At 39.2% G+C, this 27,111-nt stretch overlaps 1 protein-coding gene across 7 annotated transcripts in view; it reads right to left on the bottom strand.

The window, feature by feature from the left end:
- DLC1 (DLC1 Rho GTPase activating protein) overlaps nt 1-27,111 on the bottom strand; it is a 263,297-nt gene that overhangs the window by 24,963 nt on the left and 211,223 nt on the right. For 5 of the 7 annotated variants that reach the window (XM_069014032.1, XM_069014033.1, XM_069014035.1 and 2 more), the window contains one exon: nt 602-673. In XM_069014032.1, the coding sequence (XP_068870133.1) occupies nt 602-673 (72 nt within the window). Of the gene's footprint in view, nt 1-601; nt 674-12,606; nt 12,702-13,417; nt 13,551-27,111 lie in introns of those variants that run through there. The other 2 variants (XM_069014037.1, XM_069014039.1) reach the window with 2 other exon arrangements.

The raw sequence follows: 27,111 nt of genomic DNA, 5'->3' as shown, positions 1-27,111 counted from the left end.
ACAGAGTGAATTCATCCCAGAGAAGGACAAGTGTCTGCAGGAGGTAGCCACTCCTCTGAGGAGCTTCTGTGCAACAACAGCTTGTATGTTCTTTTTCCCCTCATAGTAAGCCTGTGTCTATCTCGGACCCAAATCGTTCTCAAAAAACACACAGGACTTGGGAATCATGAAGCACACAGATGTACCCATGCATATGCAGAATTCCCTCCTACTGTTCCATTAGGAGAGTTGGCCAGTGGAGCTGGACACAGCTTTTTTTATTTCTTCAAGACTGGGCATGTAGCAGTGGATGAGTACGTTCCTTTCTGTTCTAACCACAGGGAACGTATCACTGTACTAACATTTACATTTGTTCTATGATAATGTTTGGAAGATTCAGACTAAAAGAGAAACCTAAAAAAAGTTCAAAACTCTTGAGTGCTTCAGAGTCTCATTGGGTTTGGTACACCTATGTGTGTGGTGGGTAGCAGAGAGCAGACCAGTCCCTAAAAGTCATGTTATGTACTGGAACTTCAGTTGTGCCCCTGAATCTCATTTATTGGTGAATATGACATCTTATCGTCCAAAAGTTGCTGGGAGAGGATCGAGTTCAGGTGCCTACCTTCATAAAGCTGCGCATACTGTGGGAACCCAGCAGCCCGCAGCCAGTCACAAGCTTCCTTGGCCTCGATTTCTGAAAGAGGACAGAAACAAGCCACCCTCTGATTAGTGATCTGCAAGGAAAGAAATTCCTCTCTACCACTTCTACTATCCCCATTGCAAAATAAGCACAAAGGTTTCCAGAAACTTTGAACTGAGACATACGTTTGCTTATCCCAGTTTGCTTTTCTTCTCACTATCAAACATATCTTGGATTCTGGAAAGTCACTAGCGCTCAGCTGCTGTTTATCAACAGCTCATCATTTTAATAGTTAGAGAAACAGGCACAAATGAAAACTGCAGCAGTTATGGATGATCCTGTACAGGTTTTTTTAACACTAGAAAAACAGCACTGCAATCAACATGAGCAGCGTTTGTTCAGCAAATCTTATGGTACTCTTGGCACAACTACTTTGTCTTGACAGAAATTCCTCGCAGAGCTCGCGTTACTGTGCACTTTAACACCTTGTAGACAGTACTGACAGACTCAAGCCCAAGAACAACTGACACACTGTACTGCAGCTCACTCAAGCACATATTTACTACCCAGCAAGAACCTAGTTTCACTGGAAGTCTACAAGGCATTTACGAGTTACTTGGTATACCACAGGAAGGTTTCCCTCACACTGCCCAAAACAGCATGCCACAGAATTATATTATTCACACACGTATACATTACACTGAAAGAAAGTAATATTAATCTGTGAATAAATCATATATAAATTCATTTTTTACTTAATAGAAGTAGAGATAAATAATATGTTATCGTATTAGCTCAAACTAGAAAAATATAAAAGGTATTTAGGGTATTCTACAAGCATTGAAGAAATGGATTGGGCTAATTATGTTCTTCAAAAAATTCAATAAAGTGATACTGGGAATTCAGCTCCCTGCTTAGAACTGATCAAACAAACAATGAGAAATCAGAAAAGATTAAAGTTTGTCTGGCTTTGATTATATTCACTGCTCCTGATGGACCAGGAAACAAAAGCTTCATTAGGCACAACTCAGTACATAATTTTGCTACCTACTTGGGGAGGATACTATGGCTACCTGCTACAGAAACCATGCACAAAGGGGCTTGCTCAGAATTGCTCCAAATACAGGTTACTGCACACAGGGCATTGAAGAGCCAAACACAACATAAGTAAAATATCACAAGATTTTGTCATGCTATTACATATTCCCAGTGAGATAGATACACAAAATTGGATGAAATGGCAGGCACCTTTTAGCGTCTCCAAAATGATGGCAAATCCCCTTTAATTTTCCAAATTGCTACAATAGTGCTGAAATAGTTGTGCGTTGCCAGACTACTTGGCTAAGACACATATCCAAACCAAGGGGTTAAGGTGAGCCAAAACACAACATTCCAGATAAATAAACATCTAAAAATCCACTCCTGTTGAAGTCAGGACAAGCAGGCATTTGTGCAACTTGTGTTTGCTTCACCTTTGGGTTATGGGACCACATGAGAACAAGCACGTACCAACATATTGACTTAGTTACCGATTAAGAAAAGGCATTATTCAATTCCAATTGCAAGCAATTGTAAAGTTTTGCTTAAAGTAGTATTTTAATTTCAGCATGCTACGGAAATACATGGGAAATTTAATAAAGAAGAAAAAAGTATCTAAAACATATTTGAAACTTGTACTGCTAAAGCAAGAACAAACAACACAATAGATTAATATTTCGAAGCAATTAAAGTAGTAAAGCAAAAAATCTGCAACTAATTTTTAAGAGTACTTAAAATGCAGTATCTTATAGGTCACATTCTGCTGAAGTATCTGGATTGAATGAGAATTTTACTTGATTTAAAACTAGAAAAAAAATTATCCTAGATAAGAAGCACTTAGAAAAAAATGCAGGGAGATGCTTGCAGTGCAATTGAAAAAAGTGTGAGATTCCTGACTACTACAGGCACTGTTCAATGTGTTTAAATATTTGTTCACAAGTTCTTTACTGAGTGCCCCAGGTGTATGACCCATAAATTATTTCTAGAGCTAGAAAATTATGAATACGCATTTATCAGACTTTTTTTACCATTCTCTATAGAGGCTTTGTGTATCTTTTCCACAAATATATATGCCAGTTATGTGGAAGTTACATTTTATGGATACCCAGGTGTCATGTGCCTTTGGGATTTTCAGAGCATATTTGCTTTCAAAATACCTTTGAGAATCCCCCAAGAAGTCTACCTAGGCAATGAAACACCTGAGGTTTTCCTGTCTGGCCACAAGAATTCCAGGGAACAATAAAACACAAGTGCTCCTGTCTATGGATTAGGCTATGTAAATGCCTAGGGTTTTTTAAAGGCCATATTTGCCCCATTTTCATAGAGCAAGTTGCAAGTCCTGTTGCAAGTCCTGGAAGAGCAAAGGGTTGCAAGTCCTGTTACAAGTCCTTGGAAGGGTGAAGGGTTTTGAGTACTATCTTGAACAAGGGGCCAGGGAATCCCCTGAGACCAGGGCTCTCTCCATGTCATCTCCATCCACACAAAGCATGTGTAAGAGAGGGACATGATGGGTACAGGTGACAGAGTGGAGGTGGCACCTAAAAAAGTAGCTCCCCTGTCCAACTCCAGTTGGCCAAACTCAGGATTCCTACTAGACTGTACTCTTTTGTGGTATGACCAGACAAATGGGAAGGTAGTATTTTAACCCAGTTTCCCTATCTCAACCTTGTTGGCAACTGATGAGCCAGAATATGAACAAAACTCTATGTATGTGAAATTCAGGCAGATCAAAATACGGTCAGAGGGAGAATCCAGCCCAAGGTGCACTGAATAAAGCTGCACAGAAAGCCGAGTACACTGAACAAGCTTTCTCACATAAGAGACACAAATTTAAACAGCTGAGAGCTTGTCTAGGTAAAAAGTTCATTACCATAGCTTAACTGGAGTCTGTGAGAATAAAATACATTGGTTAAACCTGAGGTTCTGGCCAAGTCATTTAAACTACCCTAGAGGAAGAAGCTCTTTCCCACAATTTCCAAGTTCCAGCTTCCAGCTCAGCAGCATTAGCCCTGGGACTCTGTTTGCTAGCTACCAGTTTCATATCCAAGTGGACATAAGAATATTTATGTGTAAGTCCTTGTCATCCTGATCAATGGCAATCAAGATAATAAGATACAAAAAAAGAAGAACAGGTCTTCCAAAATCAGGTTTTCCAACTTCTTCTAAAAAGATTTAGAAGGGACAGAGCATTCATTAGCCTTTGTTCAGTATCCCATGAGAGTATAGATAATTATCTGAGCTATGAACAGACTGTCAAGCACAGCATTTGCTTGGTTGGGGCCAGCTGATAGCCACAGGGAGAAGAGGAAACTTGTAGAGGAACTCTACACTGCTTTCCAACCTATTTTAGGAAAGCCCTACTTCAGCCACAATTTGCAAAGCAATTTCTGATGAAGATCTGGCAGCTGAACTGATAAGTTGCTGCAGGCAAAGGACTGGTCTCACTCCCTCCTTCCCAGTCCATCCCTGCAGTGCCACTTCCTTTCTGAATCAAACATCCTTGCCAGTTAAAACCTTTACAATAAACTACCATTCAGTATACATTCCAAGCAAGAAATGTATGTGCAGCTTTTCAGACGTGCATCCTGTGCCCTCCCCCAGCAGCAGGAGGTTCTTGTACGAAAAACCGCTGGCAAGAAAGAAATTGTGCTATTATTTCTAAGTGTCCTGATACAAAAAAAATCCCAAACCTCTTAGAAATTTAAACAAAACAAATTAAAAAATCCCCACCCAAATCCCCAAAAAATCCAAAAAGAAATACAATGAAGTCTTTATTCTTGGTGTCGTGTAAGCAAACAGCAGGCAAATGTGTTAAAGAGGAAACAGGAAATTTTTATTGGAAACAGCTTTATTTGTTAGTCTGTTTTACAAAGCAGGCCTCCATGCTCAAATCAAGGGTAGGAGTTCCTTTTGTGCATGGTTGGGAACCATTAGTCCTTATTTACCCACTTCCAGGGGGATTAGGAGGACTCAATTCTTCCCCAGAGTAGTAAATTAAAATGGGAAAGTCTAACTTCCTTTTTGTTAAACTTTGGCTAATCTTGGTTCCTGGCCTTGTAAATTCCCAAGTTTAGACCTTCAGAGCAAAAATATCTCAATTCACACCTTGCTTGATACTGCAGATGCAGAAGGGAGAACTGTAAGATGTCTATAGTCTTTTGTTTAATGATACCTTCTTTCCCATAGAAAATAAAACCACACAGTAATGTTGTTCTTTCAGGAAAAAAAAAAAATCACCTTTGCAGTCCAGTTAAGACAGCAACATTGTTTACTTTCATTCTTCTTTTTTGCTTCCATGCAATAACATGCAATTTAAGCACTAGCTCTTCCAGGGTCTTCAGGACAAGGTGCAAAGCAGATGTATCTTTGTACAGTCATGCATTGACTCAATTTTCACCTAAGTGCTAAATGTATTACGAACAGTTTTTCCAAGCAGATGGTTTTCTCTTGCCTCAACTCAGACACCTTTACAATCATATTAGCACCTCCACATATCAGTTCGACTCGTCTCACCTTTTGGCTCTGTTAAAGAGAGAAGCTTGTAAAAATCTGTAGTGAGACTGGCAAAATCAGCACAGTCAAAATCAAATTTCAGAAAAAAATGGGCTTCACTGCTTAAGGTTTGCTTCAATGCAACACATAAAAACTGGGTTTTTTGAGCTTCTTAATTTCATCTTGGTCCTAATTTTTAGCTAAGTGATTCTATTTGAAATTCACTATCTGACTTTTCTTTCGGAAGAGAAAAAAAACTTGTAGAAATTGAATACAAAATCATCTTCCTGAATTAGCTTGCAGGAGAAGCTCTCCCATGCAGTGCAGAGAACATGATTTCAGATTTTCATGAAAGCTGGAGATGAACACACTCTCTCCTTACTTTAATGCCTAAAACTCCATAAACTATCTGCATGTTTTCTAAGGCACAAAGGAGCACATGGAGCACACAGAGCACAAAGGATTCTTCCCCATCCAGGACTGATGGTCCGGTTTAATGGCTGCAAATGGCTTGCATGCTCTTTTTCTTTCTATATCAGAAATTATCTCTCCCTACATGTCATGTCCTTCTGAAACTTCTGGTGCTTTGCAAAATTATTGTTCAACTCGAAAACACTGTCCTGAGCTATTAAGAAACTTGAGATCATTCAGGATCATATTTTTTAAGACCAGTTGTGGTATATGTGAGAAATACTCTTATTTGGATAGAATTCCACTGCACAAGTACAAGCAATCATTTTTCCTAGTGCTTGAATTGCATCCCTGACATGTGAATTGTGGTCCTAACATTAGACCTGATCATACTACCCAACCACTCAGTCTACAGATACATGAAGGCAGATGTGAAATCTGAGACAAACCGGGGAAATAACTGCGCTATGGCAGCTGTCTACAAATGAGCAGGCCAGGCACTGAAAATGATAAATCAGTTCTGTGTAATGTCATATGCCTGCAGCCCTTTAAAGTTGGGACAGTATGACTGACTTCATAAGAGTAAGCCTGTTCTGTGTCCATGGCCTCAGATGGTTTTCACTTTGAAGATATGTGACTGTTACTTGAAAATAATTAAATTCCTTCTCATAAGTCTGCTTTTTCTCAGACTTAGATTGTTAAATATTCTTTAGGCAGTATCATTGACTTAGTGCTCCACACCTTTCAAGAAAGTAGCACATAGCAAAGGCCTAAAGACAGCAAAAATGTAATTAGTGAAGAACAGTATTTTATAAGGATAATGCCCTCAAACACAAACTTGGGAAGCTTGTCGATAAATGTTCAACCACTAAAAACTAGAGCATTCTGAAAATCCCATTAAAAGCTCTTGCCAAATTTCTAACACATTTGGAATTTCTTCTAATTATAAGAGAAAAATCTAATCTTATACAACTGTTCTAGAATAGTCTGACATATTCAGTCCACAAAGGATGCATTTCTAGAAGAACCAGTGAGATCAAGAGAATATAAAGCATAGCTTTCAAACTGATTATGAGCTTGCAGGTTTTGAAGTGAAAGCTAACAACCCAAGAGTCACTTTTCTCCTTTCACCTTCAAAGTGTGAGTTACATTTTGCAATAGCAGCTGCCTTTTTTGATGTTCTCCTGTATTTCACTGTGCTTCAATTTACCTTCTACAGTCAAACGATACATGCTGTGATCTCCATTTACCACTGCCTGTCTCAGCAATCAATTTAAGCCAGTATGGATGCATGTGCAATTTTAAGAAAATATCTCTTATTAAAAACTTTCAGAGGGGTGGGGAGAGGGGAACTCACAAATTTTTGAGGGAAACCATATGTGACACAAAATACATATACTGCTTTCTAGTCATAAAACCCCTAGAAATGGTGATGAATGTTACTCAGATATTCCACAACTATATGACGACGACTAAAAAAATACTCTCTTCGTGTTGTCTCCTGCTGGCTTTGGGTTAAACATGGGACTGACTGACTTTTTCAAGTTACAGAGCCTTGAAGCAAGACAGTAACTATGCAGCTGATGTTATGTATAAACCACAGGTCACTGGGAGAAGAAACAGAGTATGTTTGGAATTTGTGTGGGAACAGATGAAGAAGTAAGGAAACAGATGTTTAAGATCATATATTGATGTTTTCTCTGAAAAAAAACCAGGAAGCTTGAACACCCTTTTTTTTTTTTTTTGGTCAGCAGAACTTTTGAAAAATGCAAATGGCTTACTTCCACTGATAGGATTTAAGTTTGTTTATTTCCTTATCGATGAAAGCTAAATAAAAATAAAAATAAAAAGTAAAACAAACAAAAAAAAGTGACTGGTTTCCAAAATACCCACAGAGGTGTATGTTGGTTGTATGTACTTTCCCTCCTTCCCAACTATACCAAATTACAGAATATAGTACTTTTAATTGCTCACCAATACTTTTGCTAGCACAGCAAACACAATACTGCTTTTGTGGACCAAAACACAATTCTTAAACTTGAACCTCATTTTCACAGTCTTCAGCATATCAAAATCACTTCAAAACTTTTTCAGCTCAAAGCATAAAAGGACAAACAACATTTGTTGAAAATATTTCAAACATTTAGAGATTGAGCCAACACTTGCTAAAATCAATGGGAGCCTCCATAAATTTCAGAGGACTTAAGCAGGACTTTCCCAGTGTGGATCCATGGGTCTCTAAAACCCAACAAAACCTTTGCAGGAATAACTGAGGTCGTTTCACAGTTCTCACTATTTTTAGTATGGGAAGAAACACAAGTTTTCATCAGAGCACAAGGAAGGACAGTGCCCGATGGCAGAAGGTCAGAGAGGGCACAACCACTACCTCTAGACCATGATCTGGCTGGCAAGAGGTCCTCCCCTCCATCAAGAGGACCTAGCATTAGGTCCAAAAAGCACCAAATCAACATTATTTTGGGATCTGATAAAGGGCTACTGAAATAAAAGATATTCCCCATGTGTCTGTCAAGCCATTTTCCTATACACTCTGTAACAGATTCCAATTACTGCTTATTTTCACACCATTAAATATGATTCTAGCTGCTTAAAGTTAGCTGCATTACTTCCTAACTTGTTAATAATTTTGTGAAAGCTTGTTCTAGGACACAAAAGAATCATCACAACTCCTGGTATACACTGTAAACCAAGTTAATAATTTATCTCTAATAGGCTTTTGTTTTGTTTTGCTGTTGTTTTGGGTTGTTTTTTTTTTTTTGGATTTTGAGCATATACAGGAGAATTAGGAAAGAAATTTAAAAACCAATGTGATCTGAAGGTAAAAAATAATTTTGTTTAATCAGAAAACTATAGCTTGATGAGTCAGTTTTCCTGTCAAATAACAACTCTTTTTATAGGTTAAAGATGGTCTTCTCCCATCTTGTTTTTAAGAAGGTTCACAGATGAAGAGGAACAAGATGTCAAGTGACTTAAAAAACCTTCAAGAAATAATTGGGCACGTGGGTTATTTATCTGGCCTGCTTAACACAGGGTGGTCTTGGAGGAGGATTATTTGGGGCAGAGAAAGCAGTTAGTCAAATCCTCTGATGGAGGTCATGTTGACAGATTCCAGAGTGAGAAACAAATCCTCCTCCAAAGAGTGGGAAATAGAAGATAACTTTAACCTTCTCTTCTCTCAGAAATTACTTGGTTAGCATGACCTTTGAGAACATACTGAAGAGCAAACATTAACCATTGCTACTCCCAAGTCCAGCATTAATATCCTCCAACTGCCCCGTCTGCAAGCTCATGGTGTGCACGCTTGCGCACAGCGTGCGAAGCTCAACTCTAAGGCTATTCCAGCCCCAGAGGGAGGCAAAAGTGAGTAGGCACGGCATGACAGATACTTCATCTAAAAAGGCACAAAATGTGGGCTCCCTGTTCAGATCTAGGAAATAACAGTGGTATAAGAACTGATCTGAACTGGCTCAATGGTTCATAAAAAAGAAAATAGATTTTCTAGACAGTTAAATCTTTGAGCTTAAGCCTCAACCTCAAAACTACCTGTGCATGTAGAAAGAACTGTATGGAAGAATGACTACCTTTACACCATAACCATTTACAGCCAACATCATTGATGACACAGTCCCAAGCTACAACCTGTGTGGATGGTACAACACCAGATACAAAATACCAGTGGCAGTGAACAGCCCAGCATAAAGCTAATTGCATCACAGACAAATGCCTTCTTCCCTGATGCAGAATTAAAGATGTAAACATGATTTTTCCAAAGCAAATATTACTATGAACCTCCTGTTTTCAGATATTAGAGACAGTTACAATATTCTGTCTGTGATACTGCATACTTGAAATTGCTTCTCTCAGTACAAGAACTAATGGTCACATCTAGTATGGATGGAAGAAGAAGGGAAGTTAAATTAAGTTAGATCATGAAGCTTTATGCTGGAAAGTTTCTTGTATCTTATGTGCACAGGAAATCTGTTCTTAGAACTCATGGAGAACAGAGGGAAGGGTGGTCAGCAGAGCATCCAATTCTATGGGTCCACAGGGTCACAGAGAGACCAATCCCAAAATGCAAAAATGCAAGGAGGGGGGCATGTGTAGTTTTCTTAATCCTGAAACTTCAGTAAATTACAAGAACAGGTCTGGGAAAATTAAACTGTGTCCACGACTGGCTTCAGCAAATCTTTCATGCATCTCCTCAGGAATCATTCTTAGCACAGACTACTGCCCTTGAATAGAAAGATTTAGACAAATGTAAAATAAATATATTTAAACCCAAATCTAAGGAACTCTGCACCCTTTTGGACTTTAAAAAAATGCCCCACAAGAAATAAGTGAGCCATCCTATTGTGTCTACATTAGAAGAGAGACCAGATAAAATTTTTTCCTTATCCTGTCTCACCAAGCATAGTCCTTCCCAAGGGAAACAAATGCTAGACAATATTTGAAAGAATATTCATCCTGGGAAATAAAAATGATTGTGATACTCTTCTAAAGGCACCAAAGTAGTTTAGAATGGTCTGTAGTATCACCTGTAACTTTCAGATAATGGAACTCAGTGAATTACTAGCTGGTTAAGTCATTCTGGACTCTCTTATGGTTCTGCCAGTCTTGCCAATGTTATACTGTACCAGCAGACCTAATGATTTCAAAGATATGCTGAGTGGGATAGGGTAGCATTGTCAGCAAGATTGGCAGAGTAAGTGTCCGGTGACAAGAACCAGAAAGTTCCAATCACAGCCTAGTCCTGTGCCCCTTTCATGAGACTTGCTCATCATTGCAGACAGAATTTGTTTTTTCCTTCGAACAGGAGGAGAGAAGGTAGATGAGAAAATAAAAAAAACAAACCAAAACAAACCCAAAAAAACCCCTGAAAAAACAGCTTGGCAAAAAACTTTGGAAATCACAAAAAATGCAAGACAATTCTGATACCCTGCACCTTGCGGAATACTGATTGCTTAGGTACAAGCAAGAAGTATGCCTGGAATTGCTGAAATTACCAAAATTTCTATATATTTACTCTCATTACATTACTGGAGAGAATGTAGAATTTTGTAATTAATTCACCTTGAAACACTGAGATTAAAACTGCAAGCAGAACCATATGATACCCAAAGAATATACATAAATTATACAGGGCATAATCTCTTTATTTAGTGGACATAAAACCAGAAAATTTTCTGTGAACTGCAGATCATTTGATTGCTGTATTTCCATAACATGCACAAGAAGGAAGGGGAAACATCTGAAGTTATTTTTATTTCCCCAAGTCTTCTGGCTATACTGTATGAATGCTAGGGTGGGTCTGGTATTGTCTGAAATGTGTCAGGGTCCTTTTGCATAGCCTCATTTCCTTCTTCCTGTCGATAGGAAGGATAGTTAAGCATGAAAAGTGCTTGTTTACAGTACAGGACCATCCTGTTAAGCACATGAGTTCTCTTCCTCTGTCTCCTTTTAACCAGCCAAGGGGTGCATTGTGTTTATGCTCAAGCCAGTAGCACAACTCCAATCAGAGGAGAACTGGAGGAGAAGTCTGAATCTCTTAAGAAGCCCAAACATAACATACTGTGGTATTCTGCCTAGGAAAAAAACTTTATGGTGCAGACTGCATCTCTAAATATTTGTGGAACTCATAAATTCACATGCCTCAAACAAACCACTGCCTAGAATGTAATGAATCAGAAGAACCCGAAAAGTAAAACCAAGCCACCTAATCTCCTTTTTCTAGGAATCTTAATATAAACATTCAAGATTACTGCATGAGTACAGCTACAGTACCTATTTCCTACCCCCACCAGAGGCAAAATACACTGGGCACTTGTGAGTTTCCATGAGTAGCATCAGTCTTCATCTCTGGCCCAGCAAGGCAGCTGCAGAAGTGGCTGAGAAGATCCTGACTCATGAATTAAGAATCCTAGATTGAATCCACACTACTGAGAAATAAAACCCAAATAAAACCACCAGATACATTCTTGCTTTTAGCTACCACTTGGAAATTAAATTTAATGACTTTAGGAAGTTATGTGTTTAAAACAATGTATCAGCACTTCCTTTTGATTAAAAAAAGTATCAATTAGCAACCCAAGTTATTTTAGAAGATGAGATCAAGAAGTCCTAGAGGCCATTAAAGGTAGCTTGAAATGCTCTGATTTTTATGAACTTGTAGCTGAAAGGAATTTTGTCAAAATAATATCTATATCTTCTCTTGCATATACTGTATTCTCTAATCAAAGAATCTCAGCCCTAATTATAATCCCATCAGCAAATTGAAGTAGTAACCCAAAACCATTTATTTATCCATCCCACTGCCTGGCCATCTCAGCCTTTTTCTTTTTGTTTGTTGCTTCTCCTGGAGATGCAGAGCAGGATGCCTAGAGGACAGCAGTAATAATACCTGGGAAGACAAGATAGTAGTCTACCCCTGTGGAATCAACAGACACACCTAATACCAACTCCATGTGCTGTCAGCCAGCAACAGCGTGGTTGCCAGACAGATGCTGAATCAGTCAGCAGTTGACAGATTCATACTCAGAGGCTCATAAGAAATCTGCCTATTATCTTCCTGAAGTTCACTACAAACAGCCTTAGAACATAACCTGACTCAAAGAATTGTTACTGAATTGCTGCTAGGGATTTCTTGATCAGGGCAGGGCAATTCAAACAGATCACACTTACTCCTGAAAAAAAAAAAAAGAAGTCTATAATTGATGGCTAAGATAAAATTGCATTCCTCAGTCTTTTCAAATCAGATGTGCTAAATACTATGACACATCAGACAGAACCTTCTGACTTAGTTGAATACATTGTTTAAATGCAGTTATTTCTTTAAATTTTCCCAAAGAGAATATGAGGGGGCAAAAACGCCGAAAAAAACCTGTTGTACCAATAGTAAGTGCCTTGACTGGCAACAGAGCTCATTAGGTTAATGGCAACACATCTCTCAGCAACTTCACAGTTTCGGTGGAACTAAGCCATTGCTGGTGGTTTGCAAAGAAAGGGAGGGTGACACGGAACGTAAAACTGACCGACTGGAAAAAGGCATCGGCTTTCTGTTTTCCTCGAGAAGGGAAAAGAGAAGAGGGGGGGTAGGGGTGAGCCCGTCTGGCAGGAGGTGCTGCTCCTCCACCGGGATCAAAGCCGCCGGGGGTGACATCAGGGCTGGCCACCGCCGCACGGGGGGAGCCACCGGGCTCCTGGAGGCCATCGGGCTAATTACGGAGAACTTCAAAAGGAACTCGACGGTTCCCGTCTCGCAAGGGCTCCCAGAAAAGCAAGAAAACACCCAAAAAAGAGAGAGACAAAAATTAGGGGGAAAAAAAATGCAAACGGAAAAAAAAAAAAAAAAAAAGCCTACCATAAAAGAAAGAGATGCACCACGGTGATCTTCAGGGAGCGGCCGCATCCCGAGGGCCGCTCCGCGCCCGCGGTACCCCCGCGCCTCAGCTCCTGCATATTAACCCTTTTGGCCGCGCTTCCGAGCACAGCCGCTGCGGGCGCTTCCCAGACACAGATCCCGGGCTCCCGCAGCGCTCCCGTCTCACCTGGGGCTGCTGCTGCCCCGACGACGCTTCTGACCCCCGCGCACACGGACGGCCCGCGGGGCCAGGACCCGCGGCTGGGGACGCACCGCACGGCGGGACGGGGCAGCCACCCCCTGCCAGCGCTGCCTTCCCGGGTGCTGCGGGATAACACCAGCGGGACCCCGTCCCCCTCTGCCCCACGCGCTACCCCAGAGCATTTTCCGGCAACGCCGGCCGCGGTGCGCGGAGGCTGCGCCCCCCCGCGCGCAGCCGCCACCCCCCAAAAACGGGCCGGGAGAGGGATCCCCGAGCTTACGTGTGAGGATCATGGTCTCCGCCGGCCGCGGTGGCTCCGCGGGACTGCCTGCGGGGCCGGCTGGCTGCGTCCCTGCCTGCCCGCCTGCCTGCGCGGCGGCGGCGGCTCGCAAGTGACACCGGCCGCGGAGCAGCGGAGCGCCCGCCCGGCCCCTTCAGCCGCCCCCGCCCCCGGGGCCGCCCCGCCCCCGGCCCGCTCCGCGCCCCCGCCGCGCCCGGAGCGACCCCCGAGCGCGGGCACGCGGCACGAGCCGGCCCCTGCCTGGTCACGGCCCCTAAACACGAGAGAACGGTGACACACACGGACACACCGCACACGCACTCCTGCACTCACACATGCACACGCTCATGCGCACACACACACGCGCGCACATGAACATGCATTCACACGCGCACCCTCTCCCCCGTCCCTCGCTGCACGTCTGGGGGGTCCAGGGGAATTACACAAACCAAAGGTAATGAAGTCAAAGACGACCTAATGGCTTCTGTGCATTTTGTTCCTTTGGTTTTTAATGGCTGTCAGCTCTTGCAGTGGCCAGTTCTATAAAAAGCAATCGGCAAAGCTCTCAATACTTTTTCCAGGAAACATAGAGAAGAGAGTTAACTGAAAAGCCAGCATGCCTCCTTGGTGTTAAATTGGAGAGGTTTCGAATGGCCTGAGCAGCCCGAGGCATGGGGGATGCTGAGCCTTCAGCCAGAAGCGAGCCGTGCCGGGTGGCCAGGGGATTCCAGTCCCCTCCAGAAAGCGTGCTGAAGAGTGCTGTGAAATTTTAGAATTCTTGAGCACCATCAGAGTCTGAGTCTGAACCTGGATGGAAAACAAGCGTTTATCCTATGGGAACCACAGCACAGCCACAGGCAAGTCTTGGAGATAGTGAAGCAAAGCCTGGCTTCACAGCTCTGTGTCTGGAAGCTGCTCCCTACACCACTTATTCCCCTTCATATTTTGTGAAGGTTTTTTGAATGCTTGTTGCTTGGTTGGCTCATTCAAGACTCTAAAATGGCACAAAACAGGTACTTTTGAGCAGTTGCCAAACTATAAGCATGGAAAAATGTATTGTGAAAATTTGAAGGTATCTGGACCTGTCAAAGATTATGATTGGTTCATTTTCTTCCAAGCCAACATCATATTTTATACTCACTGGTGTTATTCTAACATTCAGTTGTCATTTCTGCGCTATGAATGCAGATATAAAGTATACATAATGTGATGCTTGAGCTGGCAACTTCCTGAAGAATAAATATCTCCCCCTTCTATCTAGAGGCTGCAAACTGTGGCCAGTTGGCCATTATAGTGTTGTTTCTGGAAACCCCTACACAGCTCTAGGTCATTAATTTACTTTAATAGCCCAGAAGAGGATGGAAATGCACTATATCTTCAAGCTTAACTTTACATATGTTACCTGCTTAATCAATTACCTCTTCATATCTAACCTGGCTCGCGCACTTTTTGGCATAGCCACATTTACTTTCATTTTTGAATGCTTCTTTTAAGGTCAGGATATATGCTTACTAGATAGGTCAGGCCCTTAAAATGTTAATTCCTAACTCTAGCATGGGGAAGACAGACATATGCTATGCCCCAGCTGTTGAGCAGCCAAATTACTCCCAATTCAATTGGCTTTCTGTCTGTATTATCCTTAGTTTTATGCAGTTGGTAGACTAGTAAGTGTCCAAGTAGTCCTCACAAGATGAAATATGCTGGTTGAATATTGTGTGTGATTTTCAGTCTGAATTTCAGAAAAAAAAAAAAAAAAGAATTCTCCAAAACATATCCTCAAAAGGAAGGGAGGAAAAAAAAGGAAAAAAATTACCAAGAACATGTAGGAAAACATGCTGGTCCAAAGGCATTTATATCACAATAATAATGCTGGAACCAGGAGACCACCAAGTGTCAAGTTAATACCCTCTGTAAAAATCAGGATTTGTTCCTGTAAACACAGACTGCCTAGGCTGCTTCCTGGACCAAGCCTTCATTTTGTATAGGAAGCTTTTGTATAGGACCCACAGGAAGCTTTTGAAGGAGGAGAGAATGGACTTCGTAGAAAAAATGGGAATGGTTTGGAGGACTTGGCGTTGTGAAAGGGAACTCAAAAAATCTAAAAATGAAAGGAGATCTGCACAAGAGTGAAGTAAAATCCAAATTGAAAGGGTTGTGTGGTAGTTGCAAATCAAGATTTTGAAGTCAAAGTTTCATTTGAGGATTCTGAGAGAGGTGAGTGGTAAGACTGATGAATACTTGACAAATGTGTCTCAGACACAGAAGATGGGAAACTCTCAGTAATTAAATCAAGGGTTATCATTCTCCCCTCTACCACTCTGTTAAATAGCAAATGAACGATGATGCTGACAATGAAACACTATGTGCTTTAGTTCAGCACTCCTGTTCTGCTTGCAAAGCTCATTAGCTTCCACAGTAAAGGAGGAATCTCCTCATTCAGTCTCTGCAGACATGTCAGAAACAGTGACTTTTGTGATGGAGTAGTCTGTCTGTTGGGATCATCGCTAAATAGATGCTGGAGGATTATCACTGACCTGGATTAGATTCTTGCTGGTAATCTAAAAGAGAAAGGCTGTGATTGTAGTTTGTTATCAACTGCCAAAGACATACAGTCACTCGGGCTTGCATTTTAACTTGGAATTCTATAGGGCTGCTTAAGCAGACGTATTTTTGTAGCTGAAGCATGGCACCAGTCTCACATTCACTGTAAAATGTGCTCAGAGGAGCATTCCACCTGAGGCATGGGTGTTTAACAGGCTACAACCACCCTAATCACTCATCCGGCTTTACAGAGTGTTGTGAAATCAGGAGAGCTTTGGCCTTTAATATTTTTATTTCTTTATCTCTCTGGCTATTCAAAGAGCAGGCAGCTGCCTGACAGAGACACAGGATTTTGGAAGTAGCCTGCCAAAGAGGATTGTTTCTGTGGAGTACTGTTATCCTTAATGCAATCAATGAGCTCTTACTGGATGGTAAAGTAATTGTAAAGGTTTGCCCGACAGGCACAATTACTCAGTTTAAAAGGTGAATTCTCCTTCTGTTGCAACTGCATAAGGGAGTGATTCGCAGGAAGGCATCTAATAATAAGGACTTGATTGTCCTCTGCTTTCCCTCCCAGGCCCAAATGCCTTAATGGTTAACTGTACCCCTGTCATCCTTTTTTCCTCTAAATAGTGCAGTACACAGAAAAGTTCCAATTCACAATTAGTCAACTGACCTGCTGGTACAAATACAGGATTGTCAGACACATGACTGCAACTCTAAATGCTAGTGTTAATATCCTCTTAGCAGCAGCATGATAGATTATGGAGCAGTTTCAAACTGAGTTTCCAGGCCTCTGGTTCTGGGCTTGGATTCCTTGTCGACTGGGGTATATTTGTACGTAGTATTTCCACAGCCCAAAGGATTTTCATGTTCCAACCATTGTCAGTGAAATAATTAAGTCTGAATTTTCTAGCACTCGACTTTACTGAAAGTAATTACTTAAAGAAGTCTGTAATTGTTCAGGCCTCTTGACAAAGAGTGTTTGCACTATCACTTTGCAGAGATAAGTGATACTAACAGCACCTTGCTTCCAGAGAAGAAAAAACGTGATTTTACCTACTTGAGAATCACAAAATGCAAGAAAGCATCTACCCCAAATACTTTTTAACAAAATGCATAGTAAATTCACTATATTGCACAAAGAGGTGCTGCTCTATGGCTTGTAATTTATGGGCTCTCTGCTCTAGAAATCTTCCTATAAAAATGAACACTATTAGAAATGTTATCAGCTTGTCGTGTATAATAGACTCTTGTAGCTGATCCCAGGCAGCATTCAGTTGGGTGTTTTCCCCCTTTTTTTAAACAGTAAAAACAATAAAGAAAATTAACTGTGCCTTATTCTTTGTGATCCATATAAGTAGCTATTTTAAAACAAGGGGCAAGAGCTCTGTGTTTTTGCTTACTTTTGAATGCCATCAAACACTGTGAGTTCAACAGTTCAGGTTGGAAATTAAATAACCAAGTTCACACTGTATTTAAGAAAGACTCTTTTCTATGAATGCACAACAGAATAAGAAATAAAAGTAGAATTAAATAGTTTGACAAAGATACAATTTGGTAAAATATAAATATGGAAAAATAAAAGAGGAGGAGAAAAAATAAGTATTTTCATTCAATTTTAAACACAGGGTATAAGCTCTTTAGCTTACCTGAAATATCATTAGTTTATAGAAATTGGTGGAGATGTGGGGTATCTTTCCATATTGTGGTTAAGATGCTGTCACAGGTGAAGGTTTATTTTTTAAAGACTGCAGAATTTTCTGCTGTTAATGGGTCGGTCTTCCCTTCAATTGAAAGCTATATTTTTACCTTTAAGAGGTGATTCACCTTTGCAAAAATAACCAACTGAATTTAGTGTTCAAGAAAGTAGGGAAAGTAGGTAAACTAAACATTTTCTAGAAGAAGTGCTTAGAGGAGTGTGGTTAGAATTTCCAACCTGTGATGAAAACTCAGAGATGATCCAGAGTAAGTGTATGGCTTGTGACACACAGAAGTCCTTCTTCCTTATATGAAGAAAGATGCAGAATAACTGTACTATTACTGATAAAGACAGCATCCATAATTGATCTCTGTCTCACAAAAAAGGAACCTGAAACTATCAGGATTAAAATCTCTGCATGTTTGTGGTAAAAATGGTTGAGTAAAAGAGACCTAATGGACATGCAAGTTAATGGGAGTGACTGTTACACTATGTTAGAGAAAGCTTTAATGAAGGTTTGTCTTGGCCAAGGCATCATCCCTAGGTGTAATGGTGGTAATTGCCTTGGTGACTGTGTGGCAGCAGAGCTCCATGGCACCCGGAGTCATCTCTGAGCCCTCTCCTTTCTTTGTGGGTCATTTAAAAGGCAATATTGGTGCTCGAGTTCTCACCCCAGTTCTCTTCCTCTGTGCTTATAAATCACGGTGTGCAATGAAGTGTGAGAGGAAGACAGCACAAAGAACACTTTTACTCAAAATATACGTTACAAAAGGTGAGCAACTTGATGATGGTGTAAAATGGTGTCAGGAAATAAAGCTCAAATTTTTGTTGCCTGGGAATATTTTTTTCAGAACAATTCTCTTGTTTTCACTCTGTGTTCTTGTGACAGCAGCTATATCATTACTAAACCGACCTGCTCTTCACTCTTCATTTTTAAAGCAGGTAGATTTTACTTTCCGCCTTTAAAACCACCAGTTTCCAAGGCATTCCAGTGGTAAGATGCATTTTTTTAAACTTCATTCTGTGTTCATGCATGACCTCCAGTCTGATGAAGAAAAAAGGTCAGCTTTTACAGAGAGACAACAGTAACCTTTCATTAAACAAGATGTAAGATGTAAGTTGCCCACTAAAGTGGATGAAAACTGAAAGGCTAATGCCTTAAACACGTCAAAACAGTGGTTAAAAGTTGGTTTATGAAGCAGCTGTGTTGTTATATTACACATGAGATGCTAGACTTTTCAGCATGAGGCCCTGGGACAGACTGTGTAAGCCATGCAGTGCCCACCTGGAGTTAAAAGGAGTAAAAGGGAAGGAAATGAAGGTTTGGTTTGGGTTTTCTTTGGTTGATTGGGGGTATTTTTAATTATATTGAGTGAAAAATTTATGAACAATGAAAAATTTCTTTTCAAAAGCAAATTTTTTGTTACTTCCATCTTCCGTCTTCCGTGTTCTGAGATCCAAGGCTTTTTAGCTAAATGAACTCTATATTCATTAAACTTATTTCCTCTGGAGGAAATAAGCACATGCATCCACCTGGACCACTTGACCCATTATGCGAGAGACTTGCTGTTTTAGCCTTGGGGAAATCTCCAGGACTCAGGAAATAATTTTAAACTCATGACTCAATAAAGCATGATAACTGTGGCAACTGGAACACATACATTGTGATTGCTAATTTCACGTCAGCATTCATCAGTGGAGGTACTAGCTTGGTATTACAGCACAGAGAGTAGCTATTGTTAATATCATGTGAAGCTATAGAGACAGGGAAGAAGGAAAATACATGTTAGTAAGCCCAGTGAGCAAAGTGAGGTCTGGTGTAAGTCATAATAGATTCATAATCCTTGGTCCTGCTCTTGACAGCACAGTGGACTGAGACTCAAAATACCTATCTGCAGTCTTGCTTTAACTTATCAGGCAGCCTTGGTCTTTCTATTCCCCTTCTCATATTTCATTTTTCCTTAGATAAATGAGGCAGAATAGTACATGCCTCTTTTGCAAAGTGTTTGAGATGTACTGTGGAAAGTACTGTATGAGATTATTATTATTTATGTCTAATAAAAATCCTCTTGCAGATTGCTAGTTTGGCTGCTACTTTCATTCTCCATGCTCATGGTCTTGCTTATTGTAACTGAAAACCCGCTTATAGCAGCAATTACCTTGCCTTTTACTGGGAGATGTGTACATGCAGACAGTTACTTAAGAGCACCTTAAGTAACTTGCTAGAGTGTCAACACCCATAATGATGTCTGAGGAAAGACAAGAGAAGTGGAGGGGGAAGCTAACTGTCGTGCCAGCAAGAACAACCTAAGTTGGAGAAGATTTATTAGGTGTATATTGCTCAGATAAATGTGATCCTGACTTGAATGAGAGCCAGCAAGGGGAGGGGATCAGGCAGAAAGAAGGGGCTGTTTGGACTTCATCAACAGATTCAAGACCTGACGAGGATTAGGAGGAGTAACAGAATTGTTGAGGTGCTCATTCGTCACTTTAAAATTTAGGATTATGAATTCTAAATGGATGGTCAGTTTAGCTGAAAAGTGCCTCCTCCTCCTTCTTGCTACATTTCTCTTTTTATGCCAGTATATTACAGGGTGAAAGTATTGCATGATATTATTTGTGAACATGATACAATGACTAGAAGTGACTGACACGTTAATAGGAGCTTTCGTGTTTTAAAAACAAAGTCTCATATTCTGTTACATGACCACAAGAAAAAGAAACACGGAAAGTGGTTAGTTTGCTTTCATATTTCAACACTGTCACATTATGAAGGGCTACCTTTTTTATTCTCCTTATTTCTGAGGTTTTACTTTTGTCTTCATATCATTTTACAAAGAGACATGGTAAATTAGTTAATTCTTGAGAGAGGTAAATATCTTATATCTAATCTTAGCCCAGAGCAGTTTTTAAATACCTACATTCAGAAATTAAAAAGCCCCAAACCCCTATTTCTTGTTATTGGGAATATATGAAAAAGCATTATTTTTGTTAAAGAAAAAAAAAAATCAGGGCTCTCTTATATTCTGAAATGTCTTTTTTTCTTGCATTCAACTTCAAAATGCAAAGACAGTAGTGATTGGAGAACGCTTTAACTTAAATCTCTTTGCCCAGTACACCTGATAAACTGAGTTTGCCATGCTGTTACAGTAAATTTTACAAGAGTTCTTCACTATAGCAACAAAGTAATCCCTGTACTTGCTTTCTATTATTTTAAATCAAACATGTTACAAAAGAGATTTTCTCTCTTTTTTAAAGCCTATGGTTGCACAGTAATTTGCAAGAGCTAAGCACCTACTGCAGTTAGTTAGACACAAGAAATTGATAACAGGCAAAGTTTATCTTATTTCATTCTATAGCAAATGATTCACATTTCCGTATGACACCTTTACTATACCAGCAAATGTATTCTGAAGAACCCCTTTCTTTTTCCATGACCACCAAGTGGCCAGCTGCACAGTAATATGATGGGCTCTGTGGGCATCTAAGAAGTTACATACATGGAAAAAATACTCTGATGTTTTCAAAATATTTTTGTCCTTGGATTTTCTGTGTCTTTTGTTTCCGGTGATTTTACTGAAGATTCATTAGTACATATGATGGGTGGTACAAAACAATAAGCCTTAAGTAGATGTAGAACCTGATTACTTCTTCATAGGCCCTAGTTAAAACTATGAACAACATGATTTATAGGATGCAGTGCTAACAAGGGCTTGGATAATTTCTGGTCTTGAACTTTAAAGTAAGAAACATCCATTTTGAAAAAAGTAATGCAGGGAAAAAATATTCGTTGAGCTAACCTGCTTTTTGTTTGATCACAGCTTCAGGGAATTCAAGGCAGCCAGGGACATACCTGTGCTAGGATCAATGGGGAAAGTGATTAACAATGAAAGGACATCCTGAACCTTTCATGCTCAAACCAGAACTTTCCCTCCTTTGAAACAAGAGCCTTTAAATCACTCAGGGAATTGTATTTCTCATTAGCAGCACTAGAGTACAGAAATACTCTCAGTTTTCTTTGCTGAGGAATTGCTACTTTTTCCAACTACAGATCTCAAGATTAACACTGCTCCTGGCCTCTGATTTTTAGTCAGGAAATATAAACAATGACTTGAAAGGTGTATATTCAAAACTTTCCAACTGATTTACCAGTAGATTTTTAGAATCTGTTGTGCATGTCATATTGACCTTACAAACTTAATTACCTAAGATCTAAGAAGCTAAGTTTGCCTCTCAGTTCCTTAATATAAATCAGTGTTAGCACTAAGAAAAATCTATAGAAAATATCCTGACAATTTAGATGTTAACAGGTTAGAATATGGAATTTCTGAGCTGATGAAGTGAACTGAAGTATTTGGAAATATTTGGAAATAAAAACCACATGTCACTTGTTCTAGGGTCAAGAGTTTCCTGTGTCAAAAAATTATGAGCCAGATATCCCAAAATCATATACTGTTTTGAATGTGGTCTTATAGTAAAGACAAGAAGATTATGTCATTGCAAATATGTAGAAAATTAACCAAATGCCCAAACTGGTGTTCACCTCTATGTTAGACAGGTATCTGAAGTGTTCAGTAGCTTGTCTCCTTTGCTATTTCTGCTGCATTTCACAAAGTTAGCTGATGAGATTTGAGCCATGAGGGAAACTTCCTGGCTAGCATACAGAACGAGAGCAGGGACAGTTCATCCTTAGATTTGCTTCTGAGGCAGTGAGTTACTGCCCACCAAAGCAACCTTTTAGCTAACCTAGGATTCTTGGGCACTCCGTCTGTTTATAAAGGGCAAAATAACTTTCCTGCATTGCCTTATGATAACACCCGTTCTCACACTAAGCCATATAAAATCTTTGCACCTTGAATAAGAATTTCTCACCTTCATTTCTATAGCACCTATTCTGGGTATTTATTTCACCTACTGCCAATTTCTCCAGCTTTTTTTCCCATTTCCTTTCCTTCCATTTCTGTCTTTGTCTTCTTTTCCCTTTTATAGGTACCTTCTACAAATAGCAATTGCAAGGGTAGAAGTGCCTTCCTTAGATCCTTTCCTTATCTTCTATTTTTTTGGCCAACTCAGGTAAAGAGGAAGCAGAACATTAGATCCAGAGCTGTTGGATAGTGATCCCCAATGAGGGAAAAGCATACAGACCAAAAGGAGGAACTGAGAATCTAGAAATCAAAATGTAAATATTGGAAGTCTGAGAGACAAGATTACTGCCAGACTGAGTGAATTGTGACCAAGTAAACTGTGCCTGCAATTGTAGTAACACAAATCTAGCAATTAATTTAATGCTTCCATGGAGCCAGTGCTCTCAATACTTGGACATAAACAAACGTACTAAATGAAACAGGAAGGAGAATGGTCTTCAAGTATCCAGATGAATTTCTGCTAGAATTGCTTTATATAGCAATTAGTTATGTTAGGACAGACATTATCAGAGCACACAGAGTATAATCTAAACCAATCTGAGAGCTACCTAACATTTTATAGCTACTCTATAATGTATTGCAGAGCATTATGGAAAGCCCAGACAATAGTGATGGGTTGGTCTGTTTGACATGAAATAATATTTGTCATCTTAAAAGATCTCCTTCCATGGTTAGAAAGGACTTTGTTTATTTCAGGATGGAAAGGAATTTAAACCTCATTCATACAAATTCATATATGCAATTCTATTTGGTTTGAAGGGTATATTCAAACTGGAGGGCATAAATGTTTGCAGTATCATGTGCTTAGTTTTTTGGTGATGAATTTCCAGGATCTTTCACACACCATTTCTATGTTCTCAGCCACACTTCATTTGAAACTCTTAAACTCATTCCAATAAGCATATCTCCTCAAGAATGAAAAGCTGATGTTTTATCCTCTGGCCACTTTTACCCACTATTTCTGATCTGGCTGATAATGCCAGAAATCAAAGTACAGATTATCAGAACAGCAAGGCTTTTCATAATGGTCTCTCTGCATGAAAAGTCCATGTGTCAGCTAAGAAAATGAATTTTTAATAATACTTGGCACCGAATGAGGAGTTTGTCTCAACAGAGTGCATCAAGCACTGCTTATCTGATCTTTTTATCTTGAAATACTTTCCACCTATTTGAATGATCTTTTTCTTAGCCATCTTTATATCAAGAAGCTTATTCGGGATATGATATCCTCAATATCAACAAAGGGATTCACTTTTTTAATAAGGAAATTAAAAAACAGTAGGGATATTTACATTGGTGTGCTCAATAGCATTTCTCTGTTGGACAGGGAACAAAATTTTCTGTGCCTGTTTAAAATTTTGGAGAAATTTATGCTACCTTTTTAAGCCAGGCAAACATTATGAAGTTTATACATGAGTTTAATATATCTTTTAAAGATGCTATCTATGCCCTTTTCATTCTGTACTTAATTAATAAGTATCATTTTGAGTACATGCTACTACACAAACTCTGTGATGTCACAGAACACGGCTCTGCAATTTGCAGCGTTAGCAAATAAAGGCTCCTAGTCACATTTCTTTGTAGCAGTTTGACATAGACTGTGTATGCATATACTGTAAAGAAATAAACAGGCTCTCTAAGACTAATTTAGAGACAAATGCCTCTTTGCTTTAAATTTGAAATAGTAATCTGAAAAAATAAATATATACATAAAAAGGGAAACTTGTTTTTCTTGGTTCATACAGCAGCAGCTTTAAAAGACAAGCATTCCTTCATATACTAAAGATGAATCAAAGTTCTCTGATTCCTGTAAAAATGTGTGTATCTAGAGTCATCGTTTGTTCTGGATCAATTCCAGTGCATTGTGATGATAGGAACTAGAAAGGAAAACTCAAAAGGGTATTTTTAATCACTTTTACCTCTATTAACAATGTGATGCTATTTTCACTGTTCCTGTTATAAAAATAAGTAGCTGACATGTTCCCCAGAATTGATTATTGTGTTTTAGTCAACAGAACAGCCATCAAGATATTTCAGCCTATCAGGAAAGGGAGTGGAAGGGAGCTGACAGAGAAACCTCAAAGGAAGGACAAGACACTGTGTCTTTTGTCCTTTGTTCCAAGATGGAAATAAACTGTCTCCACTTTTGATAAGCTTTTCTTTTGATCTTTGTTTGCAATAATTAGGGTTAGACACTAAGTTATTTTATGAACCCTTTCAGGTTTAGCCCCCTCAGCTAATAAGAATATGAGTTATTTGACCTCAGCAAACAACCACATTTATTAAGTTTTTATTATTTGCTTTAATTTATGGAGATTTTGCTTAATTGCAAGGGAACTAGATATTGATAGATTTGGGGAAGATGAAAAGTATTTTTTTCTGCAGATTTAATTTTTCTTCATATTTTATAAATGTGAGAACATAAAATGCATAAAAAGATATAAAGATCCATTTTCTGTCTGTGTCTATTGTATAAGTACATATATAGTTTTATATATATGTAATTTCTAACAATTTAGGAATGCTCATCACACTGTGCTCCCTTCTAGTTTAGATATTTTGGAAAATCTGTGCTCTGCGTAAGGCTACAGATTGGTGCTCTTATTTATGAGTATTGGTAAATATCACATCAGGCTGCAGAGAGAAGCAGGTTTTTACTCTAGTTCATGCTGAAAGACAAATTGGATCCAGGCACCAAAGGAAATGCTGGGAAATAAGAATTTGGGATTCAGGTAGATTAAGTAAGAAGCATAATTGGAGTTTTACCTGATTCTGGTGCAAACATAACAAGAAATTCAGGTGTAAGTTTAAGAACAAATGTGGTTTTCTTTGTTTACAAAACTAGATGTCCTAGGCAAAAAACCCCCAACAAGCCTAACCAAACCAACACAAACAAACAAACAAACAAACAAACAAACAAAACCAATGAACACCAAAACCACCAAGCCAAAAACCATCTCCACAAAAAAGTAAAACAAATTAATCTGAGTAGTTAAATACATTGTAAATCTAGGCAGTTTTCACATATATACCAGAATTCAGGATACTACAGAGTAAAACAAACATAATAGTCAAAGAATGTAGGCAGCATAATTTCAGAGAACAGTCCCGAATTAAAGTGTGTGTATATTTTAGATCATCATGGATTTTAAGGATCATTGTAACAACCTGAACCACAAGTCTTGCTTAGGTTTCCTGCTTGAAGTTGTATCTCTGGCATTTTAAAATGCCTCTCCCTTAGCAATGCACCTTGATTCTAAGACTTCAGATGGTAACTTCAAAGTTCAAAACATGACAAATTACTTCAGAATTTAAAACGTTTGTCTTAGTCCAAATTTTTATTCTCTTAGAATCAGAATCAGTGTTCTTTTGTATTGTCCTGGAGATCATGATCAAGCTGTGGGATTGCACTGAGAACTAAATGATGCAAAGCTATAACATCCCTCCTAATGTCAAGGCTAAAAAATATTATGTGTGCTTTGCTGAGACACATCATTGCATTAGTATACAGTTTCATGTCTGCAGATTTAAAAAGTGCTATAATTTTCAGTAGCTTCCTGAAACATGTAGTATACTCATTTACTGGAAAATACAGAATGCTCTTTAAGGGATCTAAATTGCTGAATCTCTGTCTCTCCAGTGGAATAGTCTACTCTTATCAGCTGAATAAGTGATACAGTCTAAACAAAGGGTAATAATGTTCAACTGGAATTCCAGGAAAGGAAGCTTAATGCGAACTTCCTGATTTAATCTTGCAAAAATAGAAAGGTTGATAGGATAAATGAATCACTCAGAAGAGCAGACTTTGCTTCATTTAATTAAAACAGACCATAAAAATGTCAAAGTACTATTTGTAACATTAACTGCAAAATTCACATGTAAAACTATTTAGAGTATCATTTTCATGCATGAGACTGAGAAAAATTTCTTCAGAGAAACAACTCAATTTTATCAAATTTTCTTCTCATTTTCCAGCCTGGAAAACATGGTGACAACTACATGGACATTTCTTATATAATTTCCTGTATCTTTTACTTTTGGTGGGTCAGGAAAAGTCTTCTCAGAAGTAAATTTGGAACTTCTGCTTCTGGGAAATAATCAGCAAGTCAGAGATGCATGGATATTGAAGAAAAACAAAAGAACTATTTTGAGACTTAAGAAGAGGTTTCGTTAGGTCCAGTTAGTGTTCACTTTGACTTCCTGACGATGGTAGTCACTCAGGTGTGGAATAAACTCACAAAGAAAGTGGAATTAACAGTTTTTTGAACAAGATATCTGGTAAGTTGCTGGGAAATGAGCAAGAGAGCTGGTCCTGTATTTCTGGTAGAATGGAAATGACAATGTAGTAGGCCCTCTCAATCTCTAAATTGTGCAAATTTGTAACCTGTCAACACCTTTATATGTAGTCAATATGAAAATATATAAAATGTAAGTCAGGCAAGTGACAAGCTGTGATTATGACTGTCTTCTTGTCCCCTACCAAACCAGCAGGAAAATGTGTAAAAAATGTACTGCCACAACCCTCT

This window comes from Aphelocoma coerulescens, chromosome 4, assembly GCF_041296385.1.
Source record: "Aphelocoma coerulescens isolate FSJ_1873_10779 chromosome 4, UR_Acoe_1.0, whole genome shotgun sequence".
Taxonomy (NCBI): Eukaryota; Metazoa; Chordata; class Aves; order Passeriformes; family Corvidae; genus Aphelocoma; species Aphelocoma coerulescens.
This window is presented reverse-complemented; position numbering and strand designations above follow the sequence as displayed.